General features: G+C 41.3%; 1 protein-coding gene and 1 long non-coding RNA gene across 3 annotated transcripts in view; one reads left to right on the top strand and one right to left on the bottom strand.

The window, feature by feature from the left end:
* Positions 1–10: 10 nt before the first annotated feature.
* EMB (embigin) lies at positions 11–21,985 on the bottom strand. The gene is made up of 9 exons (XM_069964732.1): positions 21,679–21,985; positions 12,371–12,457; positions 10,325–10,502; positions 9,593–9,681; positions 8,495–8,622; positions 6,984–7,260; positions 4,997–5,030; positions 4,839–4,904; positions 11–1,149 (listed from the first exon to the last, which is right to left on the bottom strand). The coding sequence occupies exons 1-8, from the start codon at positions 21,833–21,835 to the stop codon at positions 4,847–4,849; spliced, it is 1,008 nt and encodes a 335-aa protein (XP_069820833.1). The 5' UTR covers positions 21,836–21,985; the 3' UTR covers positions 11–1,149; positions 4,839–4,846.
* The window catches only part of LOC138787433 (uncharacterized), a 38,035-nt gene continuing 31,607 nt past the window's right edge, over positions 21,558–27,985 (top strand). For both annotated transcript variants that reach the window (XR_011362376.1, XR_011362377.1), the window contains exon 1: positions 21,558–22,095. This is a non-coding gene — a long non-coding RNA (uncharacterized lncRNA). The remainder of the gene's footprint in view (positions 22,096–27,985) is intronic.

Genomic DNA, 27,985 nt, shown 5'->3' with positions numbered 1-27,985 from the left:
GACCACCACTCTGCTCTAAAAGCAGTGGTATGGCTGGTGTATATATAGGGATAGTACATATTCATTTATATTATACAATTGATATATACACTATGAGGGACATTTATTCAGTCCGTCCTTTTTTATCGCTGTGCTTGTCCCTGCAACGCCAATGCTGACCGCATTTATATAGAGGCGCAATTCTCGCAATTTCTCTACATAAATCGTGTGTGCACACAGTGAAACCTATGCCAGCTTAGAGCTGGAGTAGGTTTCTGTTAGTTTTCCACTGAAACGCACGTAGAGGGGCATGGCTGCACCCCCTTTTATGCGACCTCTCCTCCCCTCTGGCGCAAGTGGAGAAGAAGGGCCTGATGCGAACAAGATATTCACACAAGCGTGTACCAATAGATATATTTTCTCTGTGCCAGAAAATGCAAGTTTCGACGCTTCTTAAATGTCCCCCCATACACATGTACATTATATCTATATATACACCAGCCTGACCACTGCTTTTAGAGCAGAGTGATGATTGGTAACCTAGACAACGAGCTGTCAAAAATGGGAAGGAAAGAGCAGCATATCAGGAGATGATCGGAAATGATTGTATTTGCAAAAAATATTTCACTTGATGCGTCCTACAAGTATAACTATATTAGCTGGGATGAGAAAAGCTGAAGTGGCGATGACCATTGTAGGACGAATACTTGGATTATGTGATGTCTAAAATTGGCTAGGATTCCTGTCACAGACTGAAAGCAGCTAAGATTATCAATCCAGAGACCATATATAATATTTTCCTGTTATATCTTGGAAGACGAAAACAAAAACTAAGGATTCCCCCTTGACATCCTTCCCACCATAGAAGGAACAGATATCACTCAGAGGACAGGAGCATGGCTATGGTAGCTGCAGAGGTAGAAGCTACACCTGGACCCAGGTGTATGAGGGTGACCCCCTCCGCACTCATATACACTAATATTACACATAGGACCAGGAGGAGGAGACCTTTACATTAGGAACAATGACATAGAATAGACAGTAGTTTGCGTTAAAAGACTCCATAGGTCGAGTAAAGGCCACAGATCAGGGAAGATCAGGCTGGAGGCTGGAGGGACACAGTGATCACATCTGATTCTAAGATACGGAGCTGCGTCAGCATTCACTTCACTGTAGACGAGAAAAAATAAGATTAAGATGGAGCATAACATCACATAGACTTAAACATCAATGACAGTATGTCTAGGTTGTTTCTAGAAGGGTTTGCCAATCCTAATGTGTTCATCAATAATACAGGTTTAGGTGAGAATATTGCCATGCTGCTTTTCCCCTCCTTTCTCTCATCTGCTGATTGGATTAGTCAAATCTGACAGTCTGGTTGCTATGGATACCCATGCTGACAAATGGGGTTGTCAGGCAGAATGTCCCTAGCAACTTATCGTTCTTAAAGCAATCGATTCTTCCGTTTAAAGTGACGCTCCACCGTTCATCATTGTGTCATCTTTACGTCCAAAGGGGGTAGTTATGATTGATTGACAATAAAACACAATTTAAAAAAAAAATCTATGGGAAGGAGGAGAAGTTTTATCTGCTATCTACCCTGTTTCTCCAAAAAGAAGATCTACCAGAGAATAGACACACTGTACAAATCCTGGACAAGTGTGCCGCTACCTCCCACCATGGCAGGGCAAAATTCACTCACCCATTCACTCTGGAGTCTTTGAGCGGAGAGCGGAGACGTGCGAGCCCTCCCATTCAAACTGAAAGAAGGCAGGATTTGGTGCCAAGTCTGCGCGGGGAGATTCCGCACAGAATTTTGCCACTGATTCCACAGTGTGAACAGTCCCTAACTGGTATACTGTATAGGAAACTGGTATCCTGTATAGGTAACTGGTATATAGGTAACTGGTATACTGTATAGCTAACTGGTATATAGGTAACTGGTATACTGAAGGTAACTCGCATATAGGTAACTGGTATACAGTATAGGTAACTGGTATATAGGTAACTGGTATACTGTATAGGTACATTTTTACCACCAGACAACATTCCAAAAGAAAAAGCTACTTGGTGAAGTCCAAGAAAAGAATCGAGCATGAAGTGTGATTATTGATCATGGGGAAAAGATAAGTCCTACCCCAAAAAAGAAGCCCTAGCCCTTTTTACATAAGACAGTTCCCATTGCTTGTAATTTTTATACAGAGGTAAATAGGCGTTCTTGTTCCATCACATATTACAAGGTATTCTGTCCAGTATTCCTTATAGGCGAGAGTAAGGTGCATTATGGAGATAGCACATGGTGGTCCACCGAGTCCCTATGAGTCTACGCTATAGACCTGTAAGGACTGTGTGTGCCACAATACAGGAGCTCTGCATGCCTCAATAAGTCCTTTAATATGTGCAGACAGAAGTCTAATATACACTCAAATCTAATAGATTGGCCCTCATTTATTGAGCCTTTTACATGGTTAAACAATCACTAGATGAACTATTCGGTTCTTCACTTAGGATCATTGTCACATACCCTGTTTACACAGAGAGGATTGAAGGCGACCAATGATGATCTTTAGGGCCGCACAACCACAACAAACTAGCCTATGTGTAACTTCCTTTAAAAATTCTCATTGAGAACCAAATTGAGTTTTGTGCAGATTGAGAACTGACATATCAATGCGTATGATAACAAAAGATATCTATAAGCACCACGTGTTTCCATTACTGATCATACTGAGTGTCTTTTCTTTTTCCCATTCCATGACTATACAGCTATATATAGAAAACACATGCGATACCCATCCATCATTCTCTTTTACAAGGCTCTTTCTATTACAAGGATACCCAGTCAGACGGCTTTCCCTTACATGTAATGAAAACACTGACTTCATCTTGACATGAATTGTTTCTGATATCCTTAATACGGAAGAGGAAATATTGATTAAAGAGATGAATAAAATCTTCTACTAATCAGATGGAGATATCAAAGTGCGGATGGAGAGGGAGGAGGTCCATCCATTATTAATGCTGCTTCTAATAATAACTCCTCGGCTCCCGTTCTAGCCTTGGGTTCTCCTTATCACTCTGCTTCACTTGTCAAGTCATTCTTCCTTGCTACTGTGCTTCTTGTTAGGACTGTATTAGATGACCTGACATTTCCCTGTAAGCGAACATGGATCTGCTAGATCAGCGATCGCTTACCAAGCCTATACATGGCTCAATAATCATGCTTTTTACATGAAAAATAATAAGATTATACTTGCCTATTCTCCTCCAGTGTCCTGCAATCTTTTACTCATGTTCTCCGGTCACCACTGGTGCTTCTGGCCCTGTCTGGTCAGTGACAGGCTGCTCAGCCAATCACTAGCCGACACGGGACAGCGCCGCGGCCAGCGATTAGCTGTGCGGCCTGTCACTGAAGGGGCCAAGGGCGTCAACGCTAAACATGGAACAGGGGCAAAGTCTGCAGGACACTGGAGGAGAACAGGTAAGTATAATTTTAATATTTTTAAACTGTCACCAGCTGTCAGCCACACACCACTACAACGCATTGCTGACAGCAGATGACTTTTAAACATGTTTAAAAGGCAACGATCAGCCGATGATGGCGCTTCTGCTGATTGTCTCTATTACACAGAGCGATAATCTGCCGAATCAGCCTGATCGGGCAGATTATCGCTCTGTGTAATAAGGCCCACAGCGGTGGCCACTGAGTTTAAAAGGTCCAAGCACTCACTAATCTGGTATATGTCTCAATATGTTTTTTTTTTTTCAATAAATAGAAATTAATGTAGTGCGTTACTTTTTTTTTAAATTAGAAACTTACTTTGTAATGGCGGTCCATAAATAACACATGCAATAGGGTGGCCTGTATCTGATACATCCGGGCTGGATATATCTGGGCCCCATTTATCAAATAAATTGATTAAATTGTTAAATTTGAGACTCCCCCTCTACTGTAGTGTGAATACATACCTACTAAAACAGTTCATGCATACAATGCCTGTTAAAGCTACATCCGTAGTAGAGATGAGCGAAACCTCAAGCACGCTAGTGTTATTCCGAGCATGGATACAGCCTAGTATACGGCTGTAATGAGATGACAGTTATTGAATGCTGCATGATTGGGTTTGGATGAACCTAAGCATGCTCGAGGTTCGCTCATCTCTTTTCCATAATTGTTAAACCTTGACTACCACAATGCAAAGCAAAAACCATACACCTCCTCACTACCCCCCTTCAAAACACTTCTGATAAGGACTATTGCTGCATTCTACGCTCCCTACAATAGTAATAACATCTGGTGAATAATACGTGATGCTATTACAGATATATTGACATTTACAATCAGTATAGCGGCACTTCCTGTAGTCACCTTCGCGAAATAGTGGAAAAATAGAAAAATAGAAAAAACTTGGACTGCTGCTCTGACACCCGATTTACTAATACATAATTTATAGTCAATTTTGGCTGGAAACGTCCTTTAACAAGGACTTATCCATTGAAACGTTTAACACGTATAAGCCATTAGAGCTGTCTAGCGGGTTATTATAGTACCGTATACGCTGCCTAATATGTCTGGAATAGCACATTTAAAAAATTCCCTCGCTTTGTATATATCAATATATATACTGATAATATGAAGAATTATATCATTGCAGCTTCCCTGGGGCTTCCTTTCTGGCAGTGGCCTATGCATGTCTATATACTAGGATGGTAGAGGAAACTGTCAGGATACATCCATCCAATGGAAGACTAAAGCCCAGCCTTATGGACATGTTTTCTAGTAAATTGCTCCAATCAATCCGCTACAGATGACAGATGTAGGAATGCCTGCCTGCACGGCTCTCTGTAAATGATATCACCTTTAGTATTACACCTTCCTCTGCCTCGTGGTGCCGGCTTCATTTATACTGCTGTCCTCCGACTTTCTGAAGAAGAAAGCAAAATGACAAAATGCAATGAGTCCAAGTCATAAAGGAAGAGCCACAAGTTTAAGAAAGTTCTGGAAATGTATCCTTACAGTTGCGACATTGGTTCATAGTCTTTCTTCACATCTGTAGGAAGGAAGAAAGATAAGAAATATTGTGAACTAAAATGCTCATACAGTGAAATGTTGTATACAAAGTATTCAGAGAACAAAAATATGAGAATCATTTCACATAATGAGGCTACTACAAGATATGTGACCGTCCTAAAAAAGCAGTATAAAAATCATAAAGGGAATCTGTCACTGGGTTTATGCCGCCTTAAATGAGGGCAGCATAAACTAGTGACAAAAAATGCTGAACAGATCGGTGTATTACTTACATCATTCTGTTCAGCAGTTCTCCTAATATGTAGGAGAATAGGATTCTTGCCACACCCCTTCCCAGCCCTTCATCTGCCTATATACAGCATGGATAGACAACTGCGAATCAGCAGCTGGTGGGCGGAGTTTTCTGCTTCTCATGAATATCCAGGACTACTGGGCTCATGCACATAATGGAGAGGACTACTTATTGTCCATGTTATTCAGGAGGATCTCTCTGAATCAGCTGCACAGAACAATATAAGTGATACATCATTCTGTTCAGCTTATCTGTCACTACTCTATGCTACCCTTAGATAGGGCTGCATAAACCTACTGACAGAGTCTCTTTAAAGTAAGGCCCTACCATTTAAAAGGGTTGTCCAGGAAGCAGAAAATGGCTAAAGCTTTCTGCAACCCAGCACTGAAAGTCTTTTAGTCTCTCTCCCCCTTCCAAGACATGGAGGGGTGGGTCTGAATCCCAATCATTGTGTGAGGGCAAAACTAAGGCCGCATACAATGTGCAATAGCTGCAAGGTGTCCCTGTAACATAGGAGAAACAGTGCAGCTAGTGGAAATTCCCATCCACTTCTTGGAAGGGACACTTCAGAGGTGTGGAATGACAGGAAATAAGTTCATTTTTGATTTGTTTCCTGAATGCAAAATTAGGCAATTTAATATTCATAAAAAAATTCCTACCATTTAGCTGCGTCCCTGTTATAGGCATTGGGTATCAGCTGTATGTTCCCGGGAAATTAACCCCATGCCTACTGTTTGCAGCATGGACATAGAGCCCTCACAGGTATTGATCCGATCCAATCAAATCCTGTCAAGGTTCTGAAAGGTACAATCGCAGCAAAGAGTATGGGTGCCGATTGGTTGTTAGGGCTGCCAGAAGGTAATACTTACCTTCCATGGCAGCCTGAGGATTGCTACTGATTAAATGGAGCCTGGGGCTGATATGGAGATTGCCGGGGAGTGTGGAGATAAAACCCCCAGCAATGTCTTTCTTGTCCCCTATCCTATCGATAGGGAACAAGTCAGTTTTAGGCTATGTTCACACTACGTAAAACTACAGCCGTAGTTCTCGCCGCAGAACTACGACCATAGTTTTGAGGAGTTGAACATAGCCTTATGTGCAATGGGATCCCGGCCGGAGCGTACACACATCGTATGCGCTCTGGCCGGGATCCCATGTGGCGCCGGAAAAAACTGACATGTCAGTTTTCTGCGGACGGAATTCACTGAATTCCGGCCGCAGAAAGACCTGTCAGTTCACACAGTGAAGCAAGCGACTCCGGCCGCTTGCTTCACTGTGGGCTATGGGAAGCTCTGATGCGGGCGCACGCTAATGCGCCCGCATCAGAGCTCTGCGGCCGGGCGGATCATGCGGCCAGTACTTAAGTACCGGCCGCGATGATCCGGGCACAGACCGGCCGGGGTCACGGAACGGCCGGTCTGTTACATAGTGTGAACATAGCCTTAAGTTGGAATGCCCCTTTAAACCCTCATATAGCTCACTATATGGAAAAATATAAGAGTTATGTCTCTTTGAATGTGAGGAGTTACAAATTGGCCAAAAATCTTATATGGTGGAAGGGCTTAGATAGTGGATGAGTGGTAGAAACCCTGGAGGACAGCTCATATATACTGAAAATAGTTAACACAGCAGGTACAAGGCAGTCTGCTGGAGGAAGGTATCAAAAATTCTATTTCCTACCTTCCTGCCCCTTTTTCTTTTTGCTTATGACCTCATAAGCCACTATGATGACCACTAGGATGACAACTTCAGCAGCTATCGCCAGGAAGACCTTCAGAGGAACCATGTAGCTGAGAACTTTAATCTGAACTTGGCCTTTACTTTCTCCAACGGTAAAGTCGGCCTTGCACATGAAGCTCCCGCTGTCAATTTCGGCAAGATCTGTAATGCGCAACTTGGTTTCGTTGCGTTTTGTGCTAAGCTCATCGTATCTTTCCAAAGAGAAATTTACAGGCACCTACAATAGAAGATATAGGTCGTGAGGAACGTCAAGAAAGGCCAAGTGTATGTATTGCTTTTAATGAGGCTATCATTACTCATAACCTTATACTGACTCACCAGAGTATAGTAGGATCCTCCAGTGGGCTTAGGCCATGACATTAGAACGTTCCAGCAGAAGGCAATTGTATTAGGAGGTGACTTTGAAGACAATTACTTACCACTAGGGTCTATTTCATACAGGTAGATTCACTAATAGCCTACTAGTGTGTGTCCCGATGATTCAATAAAAAGTAAATGTGCACACGGTCTGTTTCTACGTAGGGTGGAACATTATTATCATATCTTCTGGTGGGCCCATAGAATTCCAATATAACACAAATCTCTTAGTAAGCAGTCTCATATTTAGTAACCTGGGATCTATAGTGTTTAGTGGAGTTGGCAAAGGTTTACATACATCAGCCCATGTGGCTATTATTAGGCCCATGGAACAAGAGGGTGCAGTTCTGATTGGTTATATAGTGGACTTCTCCAAAGGAACACAGGGGCTACAAAAATTCTTACTGAATTAAAGGAGGTTTCCAGGCAGAAAATATTGATTTAAAGGGATTATCCAGTGTTAGAAAAACACGGCCACTTTCTTCCAGGGACAACACGACTCTTGTCTCCAGTTCAGGTGTGGTTTGCAATTAAGCTCCATTTACTTCATTGGAACCAAGTTGCAAAACCTGCACCCAAACTGGAGACAAGAGCGGTGTTGTCTCTGGAAGAAAATGGCCATGTTTTTCTAACACTGGATAACCCTTTAACAGTTGATAAACTGGGTGAGGCATCAATAGTGGCTGTGGTGCTAAAATATATTCTTTATTAAATTTCCGTCTAGAAGTTTGGGTTTCCGTAGAAATGTCCCACGCATCCTGAGAGTTATGTGCACAAGCCCTACTCTAACTACTAAAATTGCCTGAGTGGGGCTGTTCTTCAGACATCGGTAATCAAATGCTGAATACTCTAATCTCTACCTTTGTGCATTCTGGTGACCATAATAGCTTCACTGTTGTCCTAAATTTGTGCTTGGTATTTTATTTTAGTTCCACTAAGGCACATGGATCCAAGTTCTAATACCACACACAACCTGAGGACAGGGGTGGTGCTGTTTTTGAAAGAAGGCAACAACACTCAGAAGACAAGAAGTCATTCAGAACTGCATAACCAGGTGAAATCCAACAATAGAACTGTAATGAATAATAACTCACCAGTTCCCCCTCAGTGATCTTGTACCATGACCATTTCAGGGGTTTGTAAGTTGAGGTATCGCACTTAAGAACTAAGAAATCTCCATTGTAGCTCACTACAGCCTTGCCCCCATCGTGAACAGCAGGCACTAGAAAAGATATCATAAAATCACAAATTTCACGTGGCAGAAATACAAGATGGATGACCTGGAATTATGGTTTGGATTGTGCTTGATGTTTATGGTGAAAGAGGAATTATGTGAACCCCATGATGGGCATATTGCATTAGAAACCCATGTAAAGTACTGCAGAAGACCCCATCACATACTGTCACAGGCCAAGCTGCTTCAATGAAACATTGAACATTGCCAACTAAGCCAACTGGTGACTGCAACTCGGTTGCTGCTGTGACAATATTTCATACCCCACTCCCAAATGTTAGGGATTTGGGCAGTGAAAATCTGTGATGATGGCTGAAGAGTGAGGAAGGTAAGTATAGCTTTTCTATGTTTCCCAGCTGCCTGTGTACATTTTTATTTAAACTTCTTTCATTGCACTTTGCGTAACTTGCAGATTTTGCTATTAATTTGCCATGGACGTCATTCTCGACATTGCAATTGTATAAAATAGGAGATGCTGTAGATCTGAAATGCAAGTCCTAGAAAACAGGTGTGAAACGCATGATAGGTATTGTAGTTCTGCAACAGCTGGAGGTTGACAACTGTGCCCTAAAATCTCTTCAGATTAGTGTTGCGCGAACATGCCAAAAGTTTGGGTTCGGCAACATTCGTCCGAACCTGAACGCTCACCATTTGACTCCCAGCGTCTGGAGAAGTTGGATGCATATATGTTTCCCTGGACTCCCCAGGGCGGCATCAATGTCCTCCAGAAACTAGGAGTCAAATGCCGAGTGTTCAGGTTCGGACGAACATTGCCGAATCCAAACTTTCTGCAATTTTGCTCAACTTATTGTATTAGATCTTTTCTGTGACGTGTGCACAGTCTTTCATTAGTATGGCACTATGCTTTGTCGCAAATTTTTGGTTCAAATTCCCTACACCCTCACATAACCATAGTGAACAGAATGAAGCAAAATGATTAATAATGTTTCTGTCTCACCTTGTAAACTAAATGTTCCATTCACTTTTATGGCAGAACTGAAAATACATGAGTAATTCCCAGTCTGGTTCGTGCCTGTTACTTGAAATCTGTGAAAGGAAAGATCAAGGCTAAAAGTTTACTATACAGTATTTAAATCAGGAGCATGCCTAGAGGGCGCTGGAGGGGCATGTGGCCTAAGGGCTAAAAGGGGTCAATAAGCCACTTTAGGTATGTAAAGTCAACACAAACACAGAGTATCAAACTTTTTTTTGTTTTGCTTTGTATTTTTTTCCTGGTGCTTATATAGCGCCAACATATTCAGCAGCGCTGTACAAAGATTACTCATATAAATTCATGTGCCAATGTGGTTTCCAATTTTCTTGGTATATTAGAGGAAACCAGTATAGCTGAAGAAATTCCACAGAAATACTGTGTCGACCAGTCTAAAGTCTTCTCCAAAATGCAGGTGGACACCTTACAGAGGTGGACACATATTTCCCTGTCTTACGGTGCTATTACAAGGAGCGCCAAGGGAGGAAGAAGGGAGTGCCGTCCTGTCAGATCAACACTCGCTTGCTCCTTGTTCCCACTTGCTGCTGGTGCTATTACACACAATGACATCGAGTGGGGAACCGCAGGGAACTGCTTGCCCATTGGAAAGAAATCTCGTTCATACCTTTATTCACCTAGGGAGCCCATTGCCCCCCTTTAGTCATGGTCAGAGGTGATATACACGTGTTATATACTCACTCATAGGTGGTATGCCATTGGTTATCGGTATAATTGTATGTGTACTGGTTGCTGCTGATTTCTTCCTCTCCGTGTTTCCATAAAACTTTCATCTGTGAATCCATGGAGCCAACAACTAAAGTACACTCAAGCTTCAGATGGAGGGCATCATGGATGACTATTTTCTTGGTGGAAAAATCTTTGAAGAAGAAAAAGACTATAAATCAACCAAAAGGCAGAATAAACCAGGCACTGATAGAGTTGTTCTTAAAGGGGTTTTCCTAGAAGGGAATTATTTTTAAACACACACTAACCTGCCTGATGGCGCCCACTGCTCACCACTCTCTAGAGACATGCCAATACAAATCGCTGCCTGGGGAGGGTCGCCACTATAGCCATTGACTGGGCTGTTTGGACAAGCCAATTGTAAAGGTGAATCGGGAAAGACTGCTGTCTGATAAATAAGTTCAGCACCAGCTATTTACTGTGTGTTGCTAGTAGAGAGGAATACAATTCAGGCATGCTTGAGTCTGTCCAAACCCAGGACTCCTTAGGGTTGAATCCAACTTCTTCAGCCACCGGTAATCAAATGCTGAGACTTCCGGGTTCAGACAGACACAAGCGTGCTTAAGTTGGGCTCATCTTTAGTGGCTAGTAGTGATGAGCAAATAGTGAGATATTCGAATATTTGATATTCGTACGAATATCCCGCGAATATTCGATCCCATTAAAGTCTATGGGAACAAGTATTCGATTAGTATAAAACATCTATTTGACCATTTGGAGGGTGAAACCGGAAGCTGGGGGATTTGAATGCTTATCGAATAGTTATCAAATATTCGCGGGATATTCGTACGAATATCAAATATTCGAATATCTCAATATTCGATTGAATATCTATTCGATCGAACAGTATTCGCTCATCACTAGTGGCTAGCTTTAGCTTCCATGATCTTATGGTGGAATGTGCTGCTATTTTAATAACAGGGGCGTAGCACATGTCTTGTCCAGTATGGGTTTAAATCTTTTTGTCTAGGCCAAACTTTTTAACCCATGGTAATACTATGTAATGTTTTCCATTCTTTCTTCAATACCCAATTCTCTCATCAGTTAATCTACGCATATCATAAGCGCTCACTTGGAGGAACTTGTTTATCTTGAAAATACTGTATAACTAATTCAATGAGTTAAGCGCTATTTGCGATATATTAATATCATTTGAACCTTCCAATATCAGTTCAGCTGAGCATCTAAGGTATGCTGGCTTCACAACTTTCTTCCAACATCAGACATGGATATAGGATATCTAGCTGATTGGTGAGGGTCCAACTGCTGGTGACCCCACTGCTCTTGTCCCTTGAATGAATAATCAGCCCCCACTCAGTCGACACTCTATTCAATGTCTATAAATGAACAAGCTCAGCACTAGGCAAAGTTCTGTAGTCAATAAATGGAATAGTAGCCAAAAGTTCACATTTGGGAAAAATTGGCTGCCGTTCCAAGGATCAATGGGAATCCCAGTGGTTGAGGACCCACCAATTCATTCGGTATTCCCTATTCTGTTGACAGGCAGTAACTTTCAATCTTAGGATAACTCCTTTAAATGGGGATGAGCTGCAATGCCAGACACTTTCCATTGAAAAGAATGTCGATTTTGTTAGAAAGCAGATCTTTCCTTCAAATTTTATATATCACTGTTGACATATTGACATATCTGACAGTCCATATGGGGGAGATTTATCAAACATGGTGTAAAGTAAAACTGGCCGCGTTGCCCCTAGCAACCAATCAGATTCTACTTTTCATTCCTCACAGACTCTTTGGAAAATGAAAGGTGGAATCTGATTGGTTGCTCGGGGCAACTGAGCCAGTTTCGCTTTACACCATGCTCGATAAATCTCCCCCATAGAGTCTATACTACTGTGTAACCAGGAACAGTGATTTCTGCATATATAGATACCATGCACCAACCTCAGAATACCAGATAGTCATCCAAATGTCAATAAACACTTCAATGGATCGATACTTTGCTCCTTCACATAGTCGTATGTAGCTTTGAGGCCTTACCTGTTATCAGTAAGCTATGTATTGCTTTGGTGTAATTAGAAAAAACATCTTCTCCCATTTGCGCAGCCTCCGGTGTCATATCTGGACCTGGGAGAGAAGACATGGAGGATTAGATTGGCCTAAATCCACTTTATGTTTGTCTAATGCCATTGTGCTCACAGCTTGACCTTCAGCCCCTCTCTGACAAATCAATATTGTGTTTTATAGTCTGATTAATGTGCGCCGTCCTCCTCCAGCGGCTTAACCCTCCTTCTTCAAGTGTTCAGGAAATAACAGCATTATGGGCCGCAGGTGCTGCAGTTAGATTGGTACGGTCTATAAATAAGGAACCTTGTGTTCCGCACGGCTCCAGGGATTCACCTTCCTATGTAAAAGTGGAGCAGCTATATTTATATTCCTATCTCTGTCGACTGTATAGAATCCATGCATGGTTCTGGTTATACTAAACCTTACATATACACATATTATATTGTATGCCAAAGAATGTCTTTGTATAATAGATTTTTCGATCACCTTAAAGGAACACTATAAATTCTTATTCTGTGCTAGGTATCATTCAGAGTCTAAGGGGTGGAGCATGACACCAGGAACTCCACTAAAGAAGACCTGCAAGAAGTAATCTAAAATTCCTAAAGGTGGGAGAGAAGGGGTTGCAGGTGCCCACGATGGAGACCCCAATGGTGTCCATGCATTAGACATCACAGTTTTTCCCATAAACCATCTAATGCCTTATTTCTACTGTGGATGTACTGCAGGGGAATTTAAGTATTTGATTTACATGTACATCAAATGACGGGTCGAGATGTGTGTGAACTTCGAAGCTATCTGTAGCTGACACGTTTTATCGACAGCTGGTATTGGAGATAGCACAGATAACAACAGTGACTGTGGCGTCCAAGTGGTTAGATGCTGGCTGTCACTCCTGCCTGGTTTCCAGTCATCCCTACTTTGCGACAATCATGGGATGCTGATCTTTTTATATGAAAGTCAAGAACCTGGTGGAGGCCCCTGTGACTGGCATGTTTGTGCTTCTATCAGACCTTGCCATAAAAGTACACTGCAATAAGTATTGCAGTTAACTGTATAGGCAGCGTCAGAAGTGCCTTTCTTTGTTGCCTCACATCCTAGAAAAATGGGATAAAGAGCTATCAAAAAGTCTCATATACTGCATAAAGCAACAAATAAAAACTACAAATCACAACACAAAAAGCAACTCCAACTCTAAGTCATAAAACATAAAAACGATATAAATTTAGTAGTGTTGTAGTCATAGTGATCCTCTGGACAAAGCTAGGACATGGCCACACAATGTCTTTTTTTCTGGCTGTTTGACGGTCATAATGTATATAAAACAAAATGACGTCCCTAAAAAAAATAAATAAATAAAAACATTTGTCAAATGGCTAAAAAAAAAGACGTGTGGTTGTGGCCTTTGGCCATGGTTGAAAATACAGCAACAGTGCACATCTTTCCATTATAATTTTGCCCTGTCATTTCCACTCCTGGTTTTGGTTGAAAAAATTCTGACAAATACTATGGAGGGATTTATGAGTATGCCGGTCTTAAATCAGCCCACATCCCCTTTCTCTCAGCTGGATTCAGCTGGAGCCCGAACCTGCGCCCGCCATACCAAACCTACAAGCAGGTGTAAATCCTGATAAATGAGGCACAGGAGGAGGTCTCCTCCCACCTTGCCATGCCTCCCTGAGTCCCCCCCTGCCCGCCCATCAGGCCAGAAAGGGATATGGCAGGAGTAGGCCAGGAAGAAGGGGCAAATCTTCACCTTGTCCCTGGTGTACTTTGTATAAGTGTCCCCCTATGTGTGAACAGAGCCTAACGTGTCATTTTTTTCCACTTGGTGAGCTCAGTAAAAAAAATCAAAACCCAAATTATATAGCAAAATGTAAAAGGATTTTTAAAAAGTACAACTTGTGCCACAAAAAAAAAAGAAAAAAAAAACAAACTAATAAAATGGTTATCCTAGAAGGCAAAAAAAAGAATAGCAAAGATAATTAAAAAAAAATTGCTGTGCCAGGTAATAGTTAAACCGCATGCATTGTATTTGCATAAATTGCCCATCTCCAGCAATAACCGGACTACGCTTCAGCTCACAGACAAATGACTGGACTTTCTCCTTAATATTTCATACACTTAACTCATCATTTCTTCAGTAATGGCTCTTTGTCCGGATCCTAAGCCTGTGGATGAGCGCTGATGCAGAACACTGGTGTCTGACTTCTCACTCTCTAGCTTTCTAGTTTTCTACAATTTGAGATCTGAGTCGTTTGGGGTCCTATTCGGATGATTTAGCCCTTGAATTGCAATTGGATTTGAAAAGTCCCACCTGTCCATCCAATCCAAGTTAGCCGAATGGAGGCTGACAATTGCAGCGGGTCTCAGGACGTAGAACTGGTGCACGTGTGCACAACATCAAAATTTATATAAAAGCCAATAACACTTTAACAACCCAAAGGTGCTGTACCCGTCTTGCCTTTTTGCCTTTAGGGGGGTTCTCCAAGATAAGAAAAATATGGCTGCTTTCTTCCAAAAAGAGCATGACTCTTGTCTCCAGTTTGGGTGGGGTTTTGCACCTAGGCTTTTGGTTCTTTTAGACGGATCGATAATTCACCCGTTTGCACGATTAACGATTTTGAATGAACAATGTTTTTTTTATAACGATCAGCGTTTAGACAGAACAATACATTGTATGGAAAAAGTTTTGCGATCATTCACACATAGGTGAAATTGGTGAAAGACTGTTTACACTGAACGATCTGTGAATTTTTTGCAAACGATCAACGACGATTTGAGAACATGTTGAAAGATCAAAATGAACGATTTCTCGCTCGTCGCTTGATCGTTCGCTGTGTTTACACAGAACGATTATCGCTCAAATGCGATTGTTATCGTGCAAATTCGAACGATAATCGTTCCGTCTAAAAGGACCATTAGGGTCCATTTACACAGAAAGATTATCTGACAGATAATGGCCAAAGATTTAAAGCCAAAGCCAGGAATGGAAAATGAAAATCTCAGGCTTTCCTTTATTACCTGATCTCTGTTTATAGTCTGTTCCTGGCTTTGGCTTCAAATCTTTGGCAGATAATCTGTCAGATAATCTTTCTGTATAAATGGACACTTATTCACTAGTGAATTGCAAAACTCCACACCAAAACTGGAAACAAGAGTGGTGCTGTTTCTGGAAGAAAGTGACCATGTTCTTTTAAAGGCCCTTATACACCAAACCAATTGTTTGGGGTAATAGCTCAGGTTAAAAGGCAACGATTTTGTGACATACAAGATGTTGGCTGTTCCTTGTCTTTCAACATGTTGAAATTACATATTTATGACAGCAACGATTTGCTGCATGTTGCTCCGTGTAATAGAAGCGGCAGCACAAGACCACCATTGACTTCAATGGGCATCTAAGGATTCCAGTACTTGTCAGATGCTGTATGTCCTACAGGAAGTGGTGTTTTCTTTCCAGTCTGACACAGTTCTCTCTGCTGCCACCACTGTCCATGTCAGGAACTGTCCAGAGCAGTAGCAAATCCCCATAGAAAACCTCTCCAGCTCTGGACAGTTCCTGACATGAACAGAGGTGACAGCAGAGAGCACCGTATCAGACTGGAAAGAATACACCATTTCCTGCAGGACATACAGCAACTGATAAGTACTGGAAGGCTTGAGATTTTTAAATAGAAGTAATTTACAAATCTTTATAACTTTCTGGCACCAGTTGATCTTAAAACATTTTTAGCATTAGGCGTCATGCCCAAGCCAAAGCAGACACCATCTTAACCTTTCCACTTAGCTGTAATGGCACTGTGTGAATGGGGGGCGTCATGCAAAAAATAGTATACTGCTAGACAGTCCAAGTGACTGCTGCACTGTGTGGTGTCTGCCTGCAGACCTAGCTAAGGTCCCATTAACCTGCTATAGGAGAATCTCACTGCCGAGTTGTCAGGGCAAACTACACGTTATGCAGTAGTAATTATGTGCAGCCTATTTCTAGACTGACTTTTTTTGCACTTTTTTTTTTGTACCTCTTTTCCACCTTCTTTTCATTTCTTTCTTTGCCTACAGATTCTAGTTCTGCCTCACAATTCTGAAGCCGCAGTCATTTCAGGCAGATATAAAGTCTGCTTTGCTTCCCTGACCAGCTGGGGTGACCTTCTGTTCCAGCAGCTGGTACAATCTGTTATTACCATAGGTTCCTTCACGTAACAACAACACAGAACAAAATCTTTTCTTTTTTTTATACTTTCTTTTTTTTTTTTATACTTTTTTTTAATACTTTTTGGGGGAGATTTATCAAACATGGTGTAAAGTGAAACTGACTCAGTTGCCCCTAGCAACCAATCAGATTCCACCTTTCATTCCTCACAGACTGTTTGAAAAATGAAAGGTGGAATCTGATTGGTTGCTAGGGGCAACTGAGCCAGTTTCACTTTACACCATGTTTGATAAATCTCCCCCATTATACTTAAATTGATAGAAAATACATGATTAAATGACTATTTGTTCTATTTATTCATTTAATATACACTCTACAGCAAGCGGTAGGGAACCTTGGCTCTCCAGCTGTTGCAAAACTACAACTCCCATCATGCCTGGAAAGCCAAATCTAAAGGAGTGGATTAACTTTACCATAGGCCCCGGGCTGTTCACCAGGCCTGGGCCCCTCCAACCCACTGTAACCATGGCAAGACTAGCGTAGTGTTCATAATACAGGATAGATAATGTCATGATGCCCTGAATTTTGCAAAATTGCTGTAAAAAAGCTGCAATTTTTAGCAAATCATGGCAGAACTGTATCCAAGAGACATTACACCTCTAAAAGTATAAGTCTTTTTCGGTGTCCGTGGGCCCCCCTGGAGCTCAGGGCCCCGGACTACTGCCCGAAACTGACCTATTATAATCTGCTACTGGCTTTGGCTGTCCAGGCATGATGGGAGTTGTAGTTTTGCAACAGCTAGAGAGCCAAGGTTCCCTCCCCCTTGCTGTACAGAGACTGTTCTGGCTGCTTCCAATCTATAATATGTTTTTATGAGTGTAGGAGGAAACCGCTGTACCTGGAGGAAACCCACAAATAACAGGATGAGCATACTGACACAATGCAGATGTCGCCCTTGATCAGTCTCTAAATCAGCATCCAGCAGTGCAAGTCAACAACACTAACCACTGAGCCGCCATGCTGTTCCAGCTCACTGCCACATGTTTTTAACTCCTAGACGACAATTTGAAAGTAGTAACTAAAGGCCTAGAACACCCCTTAAAGTAATCTATTGCTTTTCTCCCTGATCTCTGTGCATGCAGCTGCCACATTCCCATAGACTTACATAAAATTATTCAAGTCAACTGATTAAAGAAAGTTATTCAGATTTTTGAATGACTTCTATTTAAAAATCTTAAGTCTTCCAATACTTTCAGCTGCTGTATGTCCTACAGGAAGTGGTGTATTCTTTCCAAGCTGACACAGTGCTCTTTGCTGCCACCTCTGTCCATGTCAGGAACTGTGCAGAGCAGTAGCAAATCTCCATAGGAACCCACTACTGCTCTGCACAGTTCCTGACATGGACAGAGGTGGCAGCAGAGAGCACTGTGTCAGACTAGAGAGAATACACCAGTTCCTGCAGGATATACAGCAGCCGAAGTACTGGAAGACTGGGGATTTTTAAGTTGGTAATTTACAAATTTGTATAACTTTCTGACACCAGTTAATTAAAAAAAAAAAAAGACATTTTTTTTCTCCAAAACAAAATATACCATACTAATGCTGCACCACTGATCCAAATCACCACTGGTCTAAAAGGGTTAGTCCAGCTAAAAAAAAATTTCTTTCAAATCAACTGGTGTCAGAAAGTTATATAGATTTGTAATTTCCTTCTATTAAAAAAATCGTAAGTCTTCCCATACTTATCAGCTGTTGTATGTCCTGCAGGAAATGTTTTATTTTCAGTCTGACACAGTGCTCTCTGCTGACATCTCTGGCTGAGACAGGAAGTGTGCAGAGCAGGAGAGGTTTTCCATGGGGATTCATATAGCACTGTGTCAGACTGAAAATAAAACAACACTTCTTGCATGACATACAGCAGCTAATAAGTATGGAAGTATGAGATTTTTTAATAGATGTAAATCACAAATCTATATAACTTTCTTATATCAATTGATTTGAAAGAAAAAGATTTTCACTGGATAACCCCTTTAAATGGGGCTTCTGATTACTTAGCCAGGTGACGTGTTTCCTAGTAATGATCCGAGGAAACTCACTGGTTGGCTACAGAACATTTGGAATGTCATTGACAGAGGATGGAGATCTCATCATCAAGTTAAGCAAACAGATGGGCTGGACCTGATACAAGGTATGCTTTAAAGGGGTTATCTGGCATTGAGAATTTTTTTTTTTATAAAATGCTACTATTATGAAAACATAATAAACATCCAATGCTTACCTCTCCACGTTCCCCTGGTGCAGCCACCAACTTGTCTCAGGAGTGACAGCTTGCTCAGCCAATCACTGGCCGCACCACTGTCCCATCTCACTCAGTGATTGGCTGAGCAGGCTTTCACTCCCTAGAGTGATAACAGTAGAATACCTCACTAACATTCTCTATCGACTAGGGCTTCTTAACAGTGTCGGACTGGCCCACCAGCAGACCGGAGAATCCTTCGGTGGGCCCCCCGCATTAGAACTTGCACAAACTCTGATTGACATGTCGTGTCTTACTGGTTGTTCATTGGTGGGCCCCCAGGATCATTCCCTCTGGTGGGCCCCAGATACCCCAGTCCGACACTGCTTCTTAATCTTCCACTAGGGCCTCACTGACCAGAACATGGCTGCCCTTTACCATCAGAGCTGCACTAGGATCTATCTGATAATCCACAATCTGACCTTATTGATGACATTGCCCGTCTGCACAATGACAATATCAAAAATTACAATGTAATAAAATCCACATCAGCATACATTGTACAGAATGAGGGTGGATGTCTGTGGGGTCCAGGGAAACCCAATCCAACACTGAGCAGATATACTGGTATCATTTACACTGTTATGGTGCCTGGTGTAGAAGGACAATGGGGTGACCTCTACCCTCCCCCAACACACCAGCTGATCAATGTCTCTTTACCTTTATCTGGATAGATAGATAGATAGATAGATAGATAGATAGATAGATAGATAGGAGAGAGATAAATAGATAGATAGATAGATAGATAGATAAATAGATAGATAGGAGATAGATAGATAGATAGATAGATAGGAGAGAGATAAATAGATAGATAAATAGATAGATAGATAGGAGATAGATAGATAGATAGATAGATAGGAGAGAGATAAATAGATAGATAAATAGATAGATAGATAGGAGATAGATAGATAGATAGATAGATAGATAGATAGATAGATAGATAGATAGGAGATAGATAGATAGATAGATAGATAGATAGATAGGAGATAGATAGATAGATAGATAGATAGATAGGAGATAGATAGATAGATAGATAGATAGATAGATAGATAGATAGATATAATAGATAGATAGATAGATAGATAGATAGATAGATAGATAGATAGATAGATAATATAAAGATAGGAGATAGATAGATAGATAGATAGATAGATAGGTAGATAGATAGATAGATAGATAGATAGATAGGAGATAGATAGATAATGAATATGAGACACAAGAGAGAATAGGAGACAGATAGCATACAAGACACTAGACATACCATATATAATGTATATAAAAGACAGATTATAGAAGTCACTATATATACCATAGATAATAGATTATAGAAGTCACTATATATACCATAAATAATAGATTATAGAAGTCACTATATATACCATAGATAATAGATTATAGAAGTCACTATATATACCATAGATAATAGATTATAGAAGTCACTATATATACCATAGATAATAGATTATAGAAGTCACTATATATACCATAGATTATAGATAGATTATAGAGGGCACTATATATACCATAGATAATAGATTATAGAAGTCACTATATATACTATAGATAATAGATTATAGAAGTCACTATATATACCATAGATAATAGATTATAGAAGTCACTATATATACCATAGATAATAGATTATAGAAGTCACTATATATACCATAGATAATAGATTATAGAAGTCACTATATATACCATAGATAATAGATTATAGAAGTCACTATATATACCATAGATTATAGATAGATTATAGAGGGCACTATATATACCATAGATAATAGATTATAGAAGTCACTATATATACCATAGATAATAGATTATAGAAGTCACTATATATACCATAGATAATAGATAGATTATAGAAGTCACTATATATACCATAGATAATAGATTATAGAAGTCACTATATATACCATAGATAATAGATTATAGAGGGCACTATATATACCATAGATAATAGATTATAGAGGGCACTATATATACCATAGATAATAGATTATAGAGGGAACTATATATACCATAGATAATAGATTATAGAAGTCACTATATATACCATAGATAATAGATTATAGAGGGCACTATATATACCATAGATAATAGATTATAGAGGGCACTATATATACCATAGATAATAGATTATAGAGGGCACTATATATACCATAGATAATAGATTATAGAGGGCACTATATATACCATAGATAATAGATTATAGAGGGCACTATATATACCATAGATAATAGATTATAGAGGGCACTATATATACCATAGATAATAGATTATAGAAGTCACTATATATACCATAGATAATAGATTATAGAAGGCACTATATATACCATAGATAATAGACAGATTATAGAGGACACTATATATACCATAGATAATAGATTATAGAAGGCACTATATATACCATAGATAATAGATTATAGAGGACACTATATATACCATAGATAATAGATTATAGAGGGCACTATATATACCATAGATAATAGATTATAGAGGGCACTATATATACCATAGATAATAGATTATAGAAGTCACTATATATACCATAGATAATAGATTATAGAAGGCACTATATATACCATAGATAATAGACAGATTATAGAGGACACTATATATACCATAGATAATAGACAGATTATAGAGGACACTAGATAGATAAGAGCAGTCAGTAATATACAGGCGCTCCGCTACACAGCCGATACATGCGGCACAGTACAGAGTGTATCACCGGCTGTAGTATCGCAGCATCCTGCGGCACACACCAGGCATGCCTGTGACCTCTGCTCGCCAAGGACGCGGGGCCGGGGGCTGTACACACTGGGCGCTTACCTGCGGTATTGGAGGTGATGCCCGGGGAGGCCACAGACAGGATGCCGCAGCAGAGGGGCACCAGCAGGGGGTGCAGCAGGGCGGAGAGCCGCATGTCGGGGCAGCCGGGTGGATGGAGCGGCAGAGCTGGGTGTGCACTGAGCCCTGCGCTCTGCATACGTTACATCAGCCCCCAGCAGTGTGACGGTAATGTGATGAATCATGCAGGAACCTTCCCCAATGCCACCACATCACCAATACATTGCCTCACGGCGGACGCTCGGTGTGCGGTTGGCTGTTGGAAACGTCTTTCCGTTAACATCAAATACACGAATCTCTAATATTCATTTTAACCATTTGTGATACATCTGGATAACAGCGGCTTCTATCACAGCTTCCAGATGTTATTACCACCCAGCTTTCCCAGACCCCTGCTAGGTAACGCTTCCTTCTGTAGTTCTGCAGTTACTCCAGCCTTGTGGATAATAATTCCTATGGTTATAAAACTTGTGTGCTCCAAACTGATTGTTTTCCGAGACCCCTGAAGGTAACTCTACCTAGAAATGCAGTTATATTTCTCAGACTCATATAGACCATATAGTCCATTCAGGGTTATGGAAAAGCTGGGTGCTATAAACCTTATTTTTACCAAGTATATATGTTACAAAATCTTAATCAGCAGCATATAAAGCAAGTCTGCAATATACATTAATTATTGATTTATTTAGTAATTTAGATATTTATGTATTTATTTTTGTTATCATGCTGTAAAACATAGCAATACTTACTTGTATCCAGGTCCAGTCTCTTGAAGGCAGCTTTTTTAGTTTTGGGCTAGTTGAAAAAAAGAGACTAGAGTACACTGTCATGACTCAATGGGTCCATCAATTAGATGACTGCTTTCTCTGTGTGTTTAGTCTGTTTTTTTTTTTGTTTTTTTTTTCCAACCAGCTCAAGACTAAAAAGGAGACTGAACCTGGATAGGTAAGTATATGACAGTCAGAGCATCAAAGGACCTGAATGCACCCTTACCATATATCATCATATTTGTTTGGACCTCAGCGTGGTCCTGGGCTCATAGTATATGGCTGACAAGCACTCTTAGGGTACTATTATACAAAATGATTTTTCGACGATCAACGATTATTAATAAACAAACTCAAACCACCGATATGGCGAACGACCTGAAATCGTTTACCCAATTACACGGAACATTGATCGTTACTTATGATCGTTATTGCGTTCGTTCTGTCGTCGCCACTGCATTTACACCACTACCACGAACGGCCGAACGACGTCTTATTATATGCGAACAATTTGCCAACGATCAACAATAAAAACAGGTCCAAATTCTAGTAAAGGACCAACGATTTCTCATTGGTCGTTTAATCGGTGTCTGCTATTACACTAAAAGATTATTGTTCAAATCCGAACGATTTAATGATTTTTCGAACAATAATCGTTCCGTGTAATACCACCCTTACTGCACAAGCTAGGCATACCCTGTATCCATATCTGTATCTTTTTACCTGCTTATCCTGATCTGGGTTCTTGTACTTTTGACTACTCTTTTGGATTCTGATCCTATACCGCATTGTCCATTTGACCCCGACCCATACGACTATCCCTGGGTGTCTGTCTGTCTAGTCTTAATGTTTACGCCTCAGGTAAGGGACCATCGCCAGTGTCCGTGTCCCCCTTATACCCTTCCTAGCTGACACATATGTCATGAAAGGTAACCATATTATGTATCACAATACCATGTATGAGTGCCGTGTGTAATACAGTACAATAGTGCCTCCACTTTGTTTACTTGTGTGTTTATATACATATGGCCCTTAACCCTTTGAGGACCAGGCCCAAAATGACCCAGTGGACCGCGCAAATTTTGATCTTAGTGTTTTCGTTTTTCCCTCCTCTCCTTCTAAGAGCTCTAGCACTTTCAGTTTTCTATCTACAAGGCCATGTAAGTGCTTGTTTTTTACAGGAATAGTTGTACTGTGTAATAGTGTCTTTCATTCCACCATAACATGTATGACAGAATCCCAAATATATTATTTATGAAGATATAAATTGGTGAAATCGTAAAAAAGAATGCAATATGTTAACGTTTGGGGGGTTCCTGTGTCTACGTAATGCACTATATGGTAAAATCGACATGATACCATTACTCTATAGGTCAGCCCGAACACAACCATATGCAGGTTTACACAGATTCTCTAATGTTATATATATTTTTTAAATGAAATCCTTTTTTTTGGCAATTAATTATAAATAAAATGGGCCTATTGTGTCGCTTATAACGGTTTTATTTTTTCACCTACGGGGCTGTATGGGGTGTCATTTTTTCCGCCATGATCTCTAGTTTTTATTAATACCATATTTGTGAAGATCGGACGTTTTTATTACTTTTTATTTTTATAAAATTTTTTTATATATAATGTAACATTAAATCGGTAATCTGCGCACTTTTTCCCCTATTTTTGTCTACGCCATTCGATGTTCGCAATGACGCTTGTAATATTTTAATAGATTGGACAATTAAGCACACTACGGTATATTATATGTTTATTTGTTTATTTATTTTTATATGTTTTATTTATATAATGGGAAAGGGGGGGTGATTTCAACTTTTATTGGGGGAGGGGTTTTGGGGTAGTGTGTTAGTGTTTTTGACTTTTTTCTTTTTACACATTTGAGGTCCCTTTGAGGGACTTTTACATACACTACTTTGATTTATACACTGATCATTGCTATGCCATAGGCATATCAGTGATCAGTGTTATCGGCGATCTGCTCATTGAGCCTGCCTGTGCAGGCTCAGTACAGCAAATCGCCGATCGGACCGCAACGGAGGCAGGTGAGAGACCTCCAGCGGTCCGTTTTACTGATTGGGACCCACACCACACTGCGGGGGACTCCCCCTGTCACTTAAATGTCGCGGTCGCGGTGTTTAAGGGGTTAATGACACGCGGCAGCGCGATCGCTGCAGCGTGTCATTACCGGTGAGGTCCCGGCTGCTGATTGCAGCCGGCCCCCACCTGCTATGAAGCGCGCTCCGCTTCGGAGCACGCTTCATAGCGGGAGAACCACCCAGGACGTACAGTTACGCCCTAGGTCGTCTGGGGACAGACTTCCATGGCGTAACTATACGCCCTGGGTCGTCTAAGGGTTAATAAGGGATTGTATATGTTTACATCCAACAAACTGAGGTCCATCTGTGATGATGACATGACTGTGGCCATGTAACATGTTAAAGGGGCTGTACAGAATGTTTTTCTTTCACATGAACTGGTGCCAGAAAGTGATTTGTGATTTTACTTCTATAAAAAAAAATTTTAAGTCTTCTAGTGCTTATCAGCTGCTGTATGTCCTACAGGAAGTGGTGTATTCTTTCCAGTCTGGAGAGCAGGAGAGGTTTTCTATGGGCATTTGCTCCTGCTCTGGAAAGTTCCTGACATGGACAAAGGTGGCAGCAGAGAGCACTGTGTCAGACTGGAAAGTATACATCACTTCCTGCAGGACATACAGCAGCTAATAAGTATTGGAGGATGGGAGATTTTTTTTATTTTTTTTTTAGCTACATGGAGTAGCTATATTTTAGCTAGCAAATCATCCAGTGCAGGAAGCAACAGCGGTGTACTGCAGCCCCGGCTCTACTGAATCTGTATATAGGTCACTCTGAAAGAATAAGGGGGTTTAACTCTGTGATAAAAGGGAGTTTTTGTAATAGCAGGGACTCTTTAAAGGGGGGTTCCCATTTCAACTAATATAGTTAAGCCCCAGCCTGAAGTGGATCTGCTATGATTTGGAAAGTTAGGGAGACTCCCTGGGTCAGAGTACAAGGCTGTAGATCCCGCTATGCAGACCATGCCGCTCCTCCACTCACCCTCCCACCCAGTACAGGGAGCTCCTAAACCAAAGCAATGCTCTTCAACCAAGTTACAGTTTTGAAAAACTGTGAGCTCTTCTTGCAAAATGCTTTCAATCCATATATATATATATATATATATATATATATATATATACAGTATATATCAGCCAAACCACGGCTTTTAGAGCAGAGTGGTAGTTGGTAACGTGGACAAGAAGCTGTCAACAATGGGAGGGTAGGAGCAGCATATCAGAAGGAGAGAAGACTGCTAACTTCCCCATTAAAGTCAGTTTGCGAAAATCCTAAATAAATGTGCAGACGTGCCAACAAGATCCCATGCCAGAATATGTGAATAAGATTTTTTTTCACATTGCTTGTACTGCAAACGCTGTTCATTTCTGTCACATACATTTTTAGTGGGAAATCCTCGGCCTTTCCATCACCCCCGAAGTGACCACAGCACCTAAACAGCACCAAAGCATCCAATCCCTTATTCAGGGAATAGATGGGGGTCCTGGAAGTCGGACCCCCCCTACTGATCAAAATGTGATGGCAAGTCCTTCCTTCCTATGGTGGGAAATCCTCTCTATGGTACAATGCCAGTTGTAATTCTAGGAATAACAGAGGGAGAAGTGAGTCTGTGTTCGCTTGTATATAAATTTATAATGTCACTGCTGAATAATTGAGTCATCATTGATTATTTATAGCCCTTACAACCATCCAAATGTTATGAATGCACAAGTCTCCAGTCACACTCAGTACATTGACTTAAAAATAACTCCTAGAGAAGCTGCAATAACCCAGACCTGGCCAGACTGTGACCCTGACCCCAATTCGCCTTAGGGTGCCTTCACACATACCGTATCGCTGCATTTTTAATGCGTTTTTATCGCTGCGTTTTTGTTGCGTTTTTGCTACGTTTTTTACATGTGCGTTTTGATTTTCACATGATTTTCATGTGAAAATCAAAACTTGCATGTAAAAATCGCACCAAAAACGCAGCAGTAAAAACGCGATAAAAACACAGCGTTAAAAACGCAGCGATACGGTACGTGTGAAGCTACCCTTAAACGGTTTTCAAGGATGAAGTCGTCGCCCCTCCCCCAAAGTATACTGCAGTTCAAAGGAGCAGAAATTCACAGCAGGATAGCCATACTAAATTGCATAACTAAGCCATATATGGGCTGCCTTAAAGTGGTATTTCAAGGTGTTTTTTTTTTTTTATATTATGTAAAGGAAACATAGTATTCCAGAGTAGTAGCAAATCCCCATAGAAGACCTTGACTTTGGTATTGTAGAGTATGGTCCGCAAGAACACGCCCCACAATACCAAACGCTTTAACCCTTACCCCCTTTCCCACTGCCTACCCTATCAGCCATAACCCCCCCCCCCCCCCCCCCCCCAACAAGAAGACACAGAGTCGCGTCCTTTTGGCTAAATATGGCCACAGCAGCCAAATTTTATTAAATATAAACATACAAAAACATTTAGCAAAACATTTTTATTGCACCAAAAAACATCCTAACAAAACTTCCTATGAATAGCCGTAGAGGAGATGCTTGTAGTTCCCAAAAAGATCTGACGCCATGAACTAATTCTTGTCATTAATTTGCCTCCAGACGCCCAGCCCGACTCGGAGACACCATTTAACCATGTATGGCTCCCAAGCCAACCTCTGCTCTCTGGTGATACACCTTCAGTGAGAGCCCTTAAAGCGCCAGACCCCCCCAAATTTCTTAATCATCATTGAGGAGGAGGGTCATACCCCACGATGATCCCCCCATCCCCCCATCAATTTTTTGCCTCCAACTACAAGGAGCTCCCCCCTGCCACCTGCGAGTAGGCCTTGAATACCTCAAGCCTGCGAGTAACCCACCACCCGCAAAGACCTCTCAACTCCATCCTGTAAAGCCAAGGCCCACAGATCGATGCCAACAGCATTGAGATGTACCCCGTCTCTTAACCAGAAAGCTCCCTGACCGCCCTCCAGATCTACATGCCGCACAGCCACACCCCCATTCCGCGTTACAAACCCGGAAATCGCCCTGTTAACCTTTATCCTTGCTTTATTCAGCTTCTCGACCGATCGGGCTGTGCGCCAAGTCGCCCGAGGAACAATTTCCGACCACACCACCACCGTCCCCGGGTACTCAGTCCACAGCCTGAACAGGTCATTCCGGATATCCCGGATCAATTCCCGCATGGGGCGAACCCCCAAATCGTTCCCCCCCACATGCAACACCAATACCTCCGGGGGGGCGGTCCAACCCCACAAAACGACGAACTTCAGGCAGCACTCTACTCCAAACCAGACCACCAATACCTAGCCATCTGACCACCGCCATCTCCACCGCCAAAGCCAAGCTGCCTCCCCTCGGGGTGCACATCTGCCCGTTGAGCTCCACGAGCCACGTAAGAGTGCCCAAATATTCATACAAGGTACGGCGGTCTAC

This window comes from Dendropsophus ebraccatus, chromosome 3, assembly GCF_027789765.1.
Source record: "Dendropsophus ebraccatus isolate aDenEbr1 chromosome 3, aDenEbr1.pat, whole genome shotgun sequence".
NCBI classification, from domain to species: domain Eukaryota; kingdom Metazoa; phylum Chordata; class Amphibia; order Anura; family Hylidae; genus Dendropsophus; species Dendropsophus ebraccatus.
The sequence above is the reverse complement of the archived record's forward strand: the minus strand, read 5'-3'. Positions and strand labels throughout refer to the sequence as shown.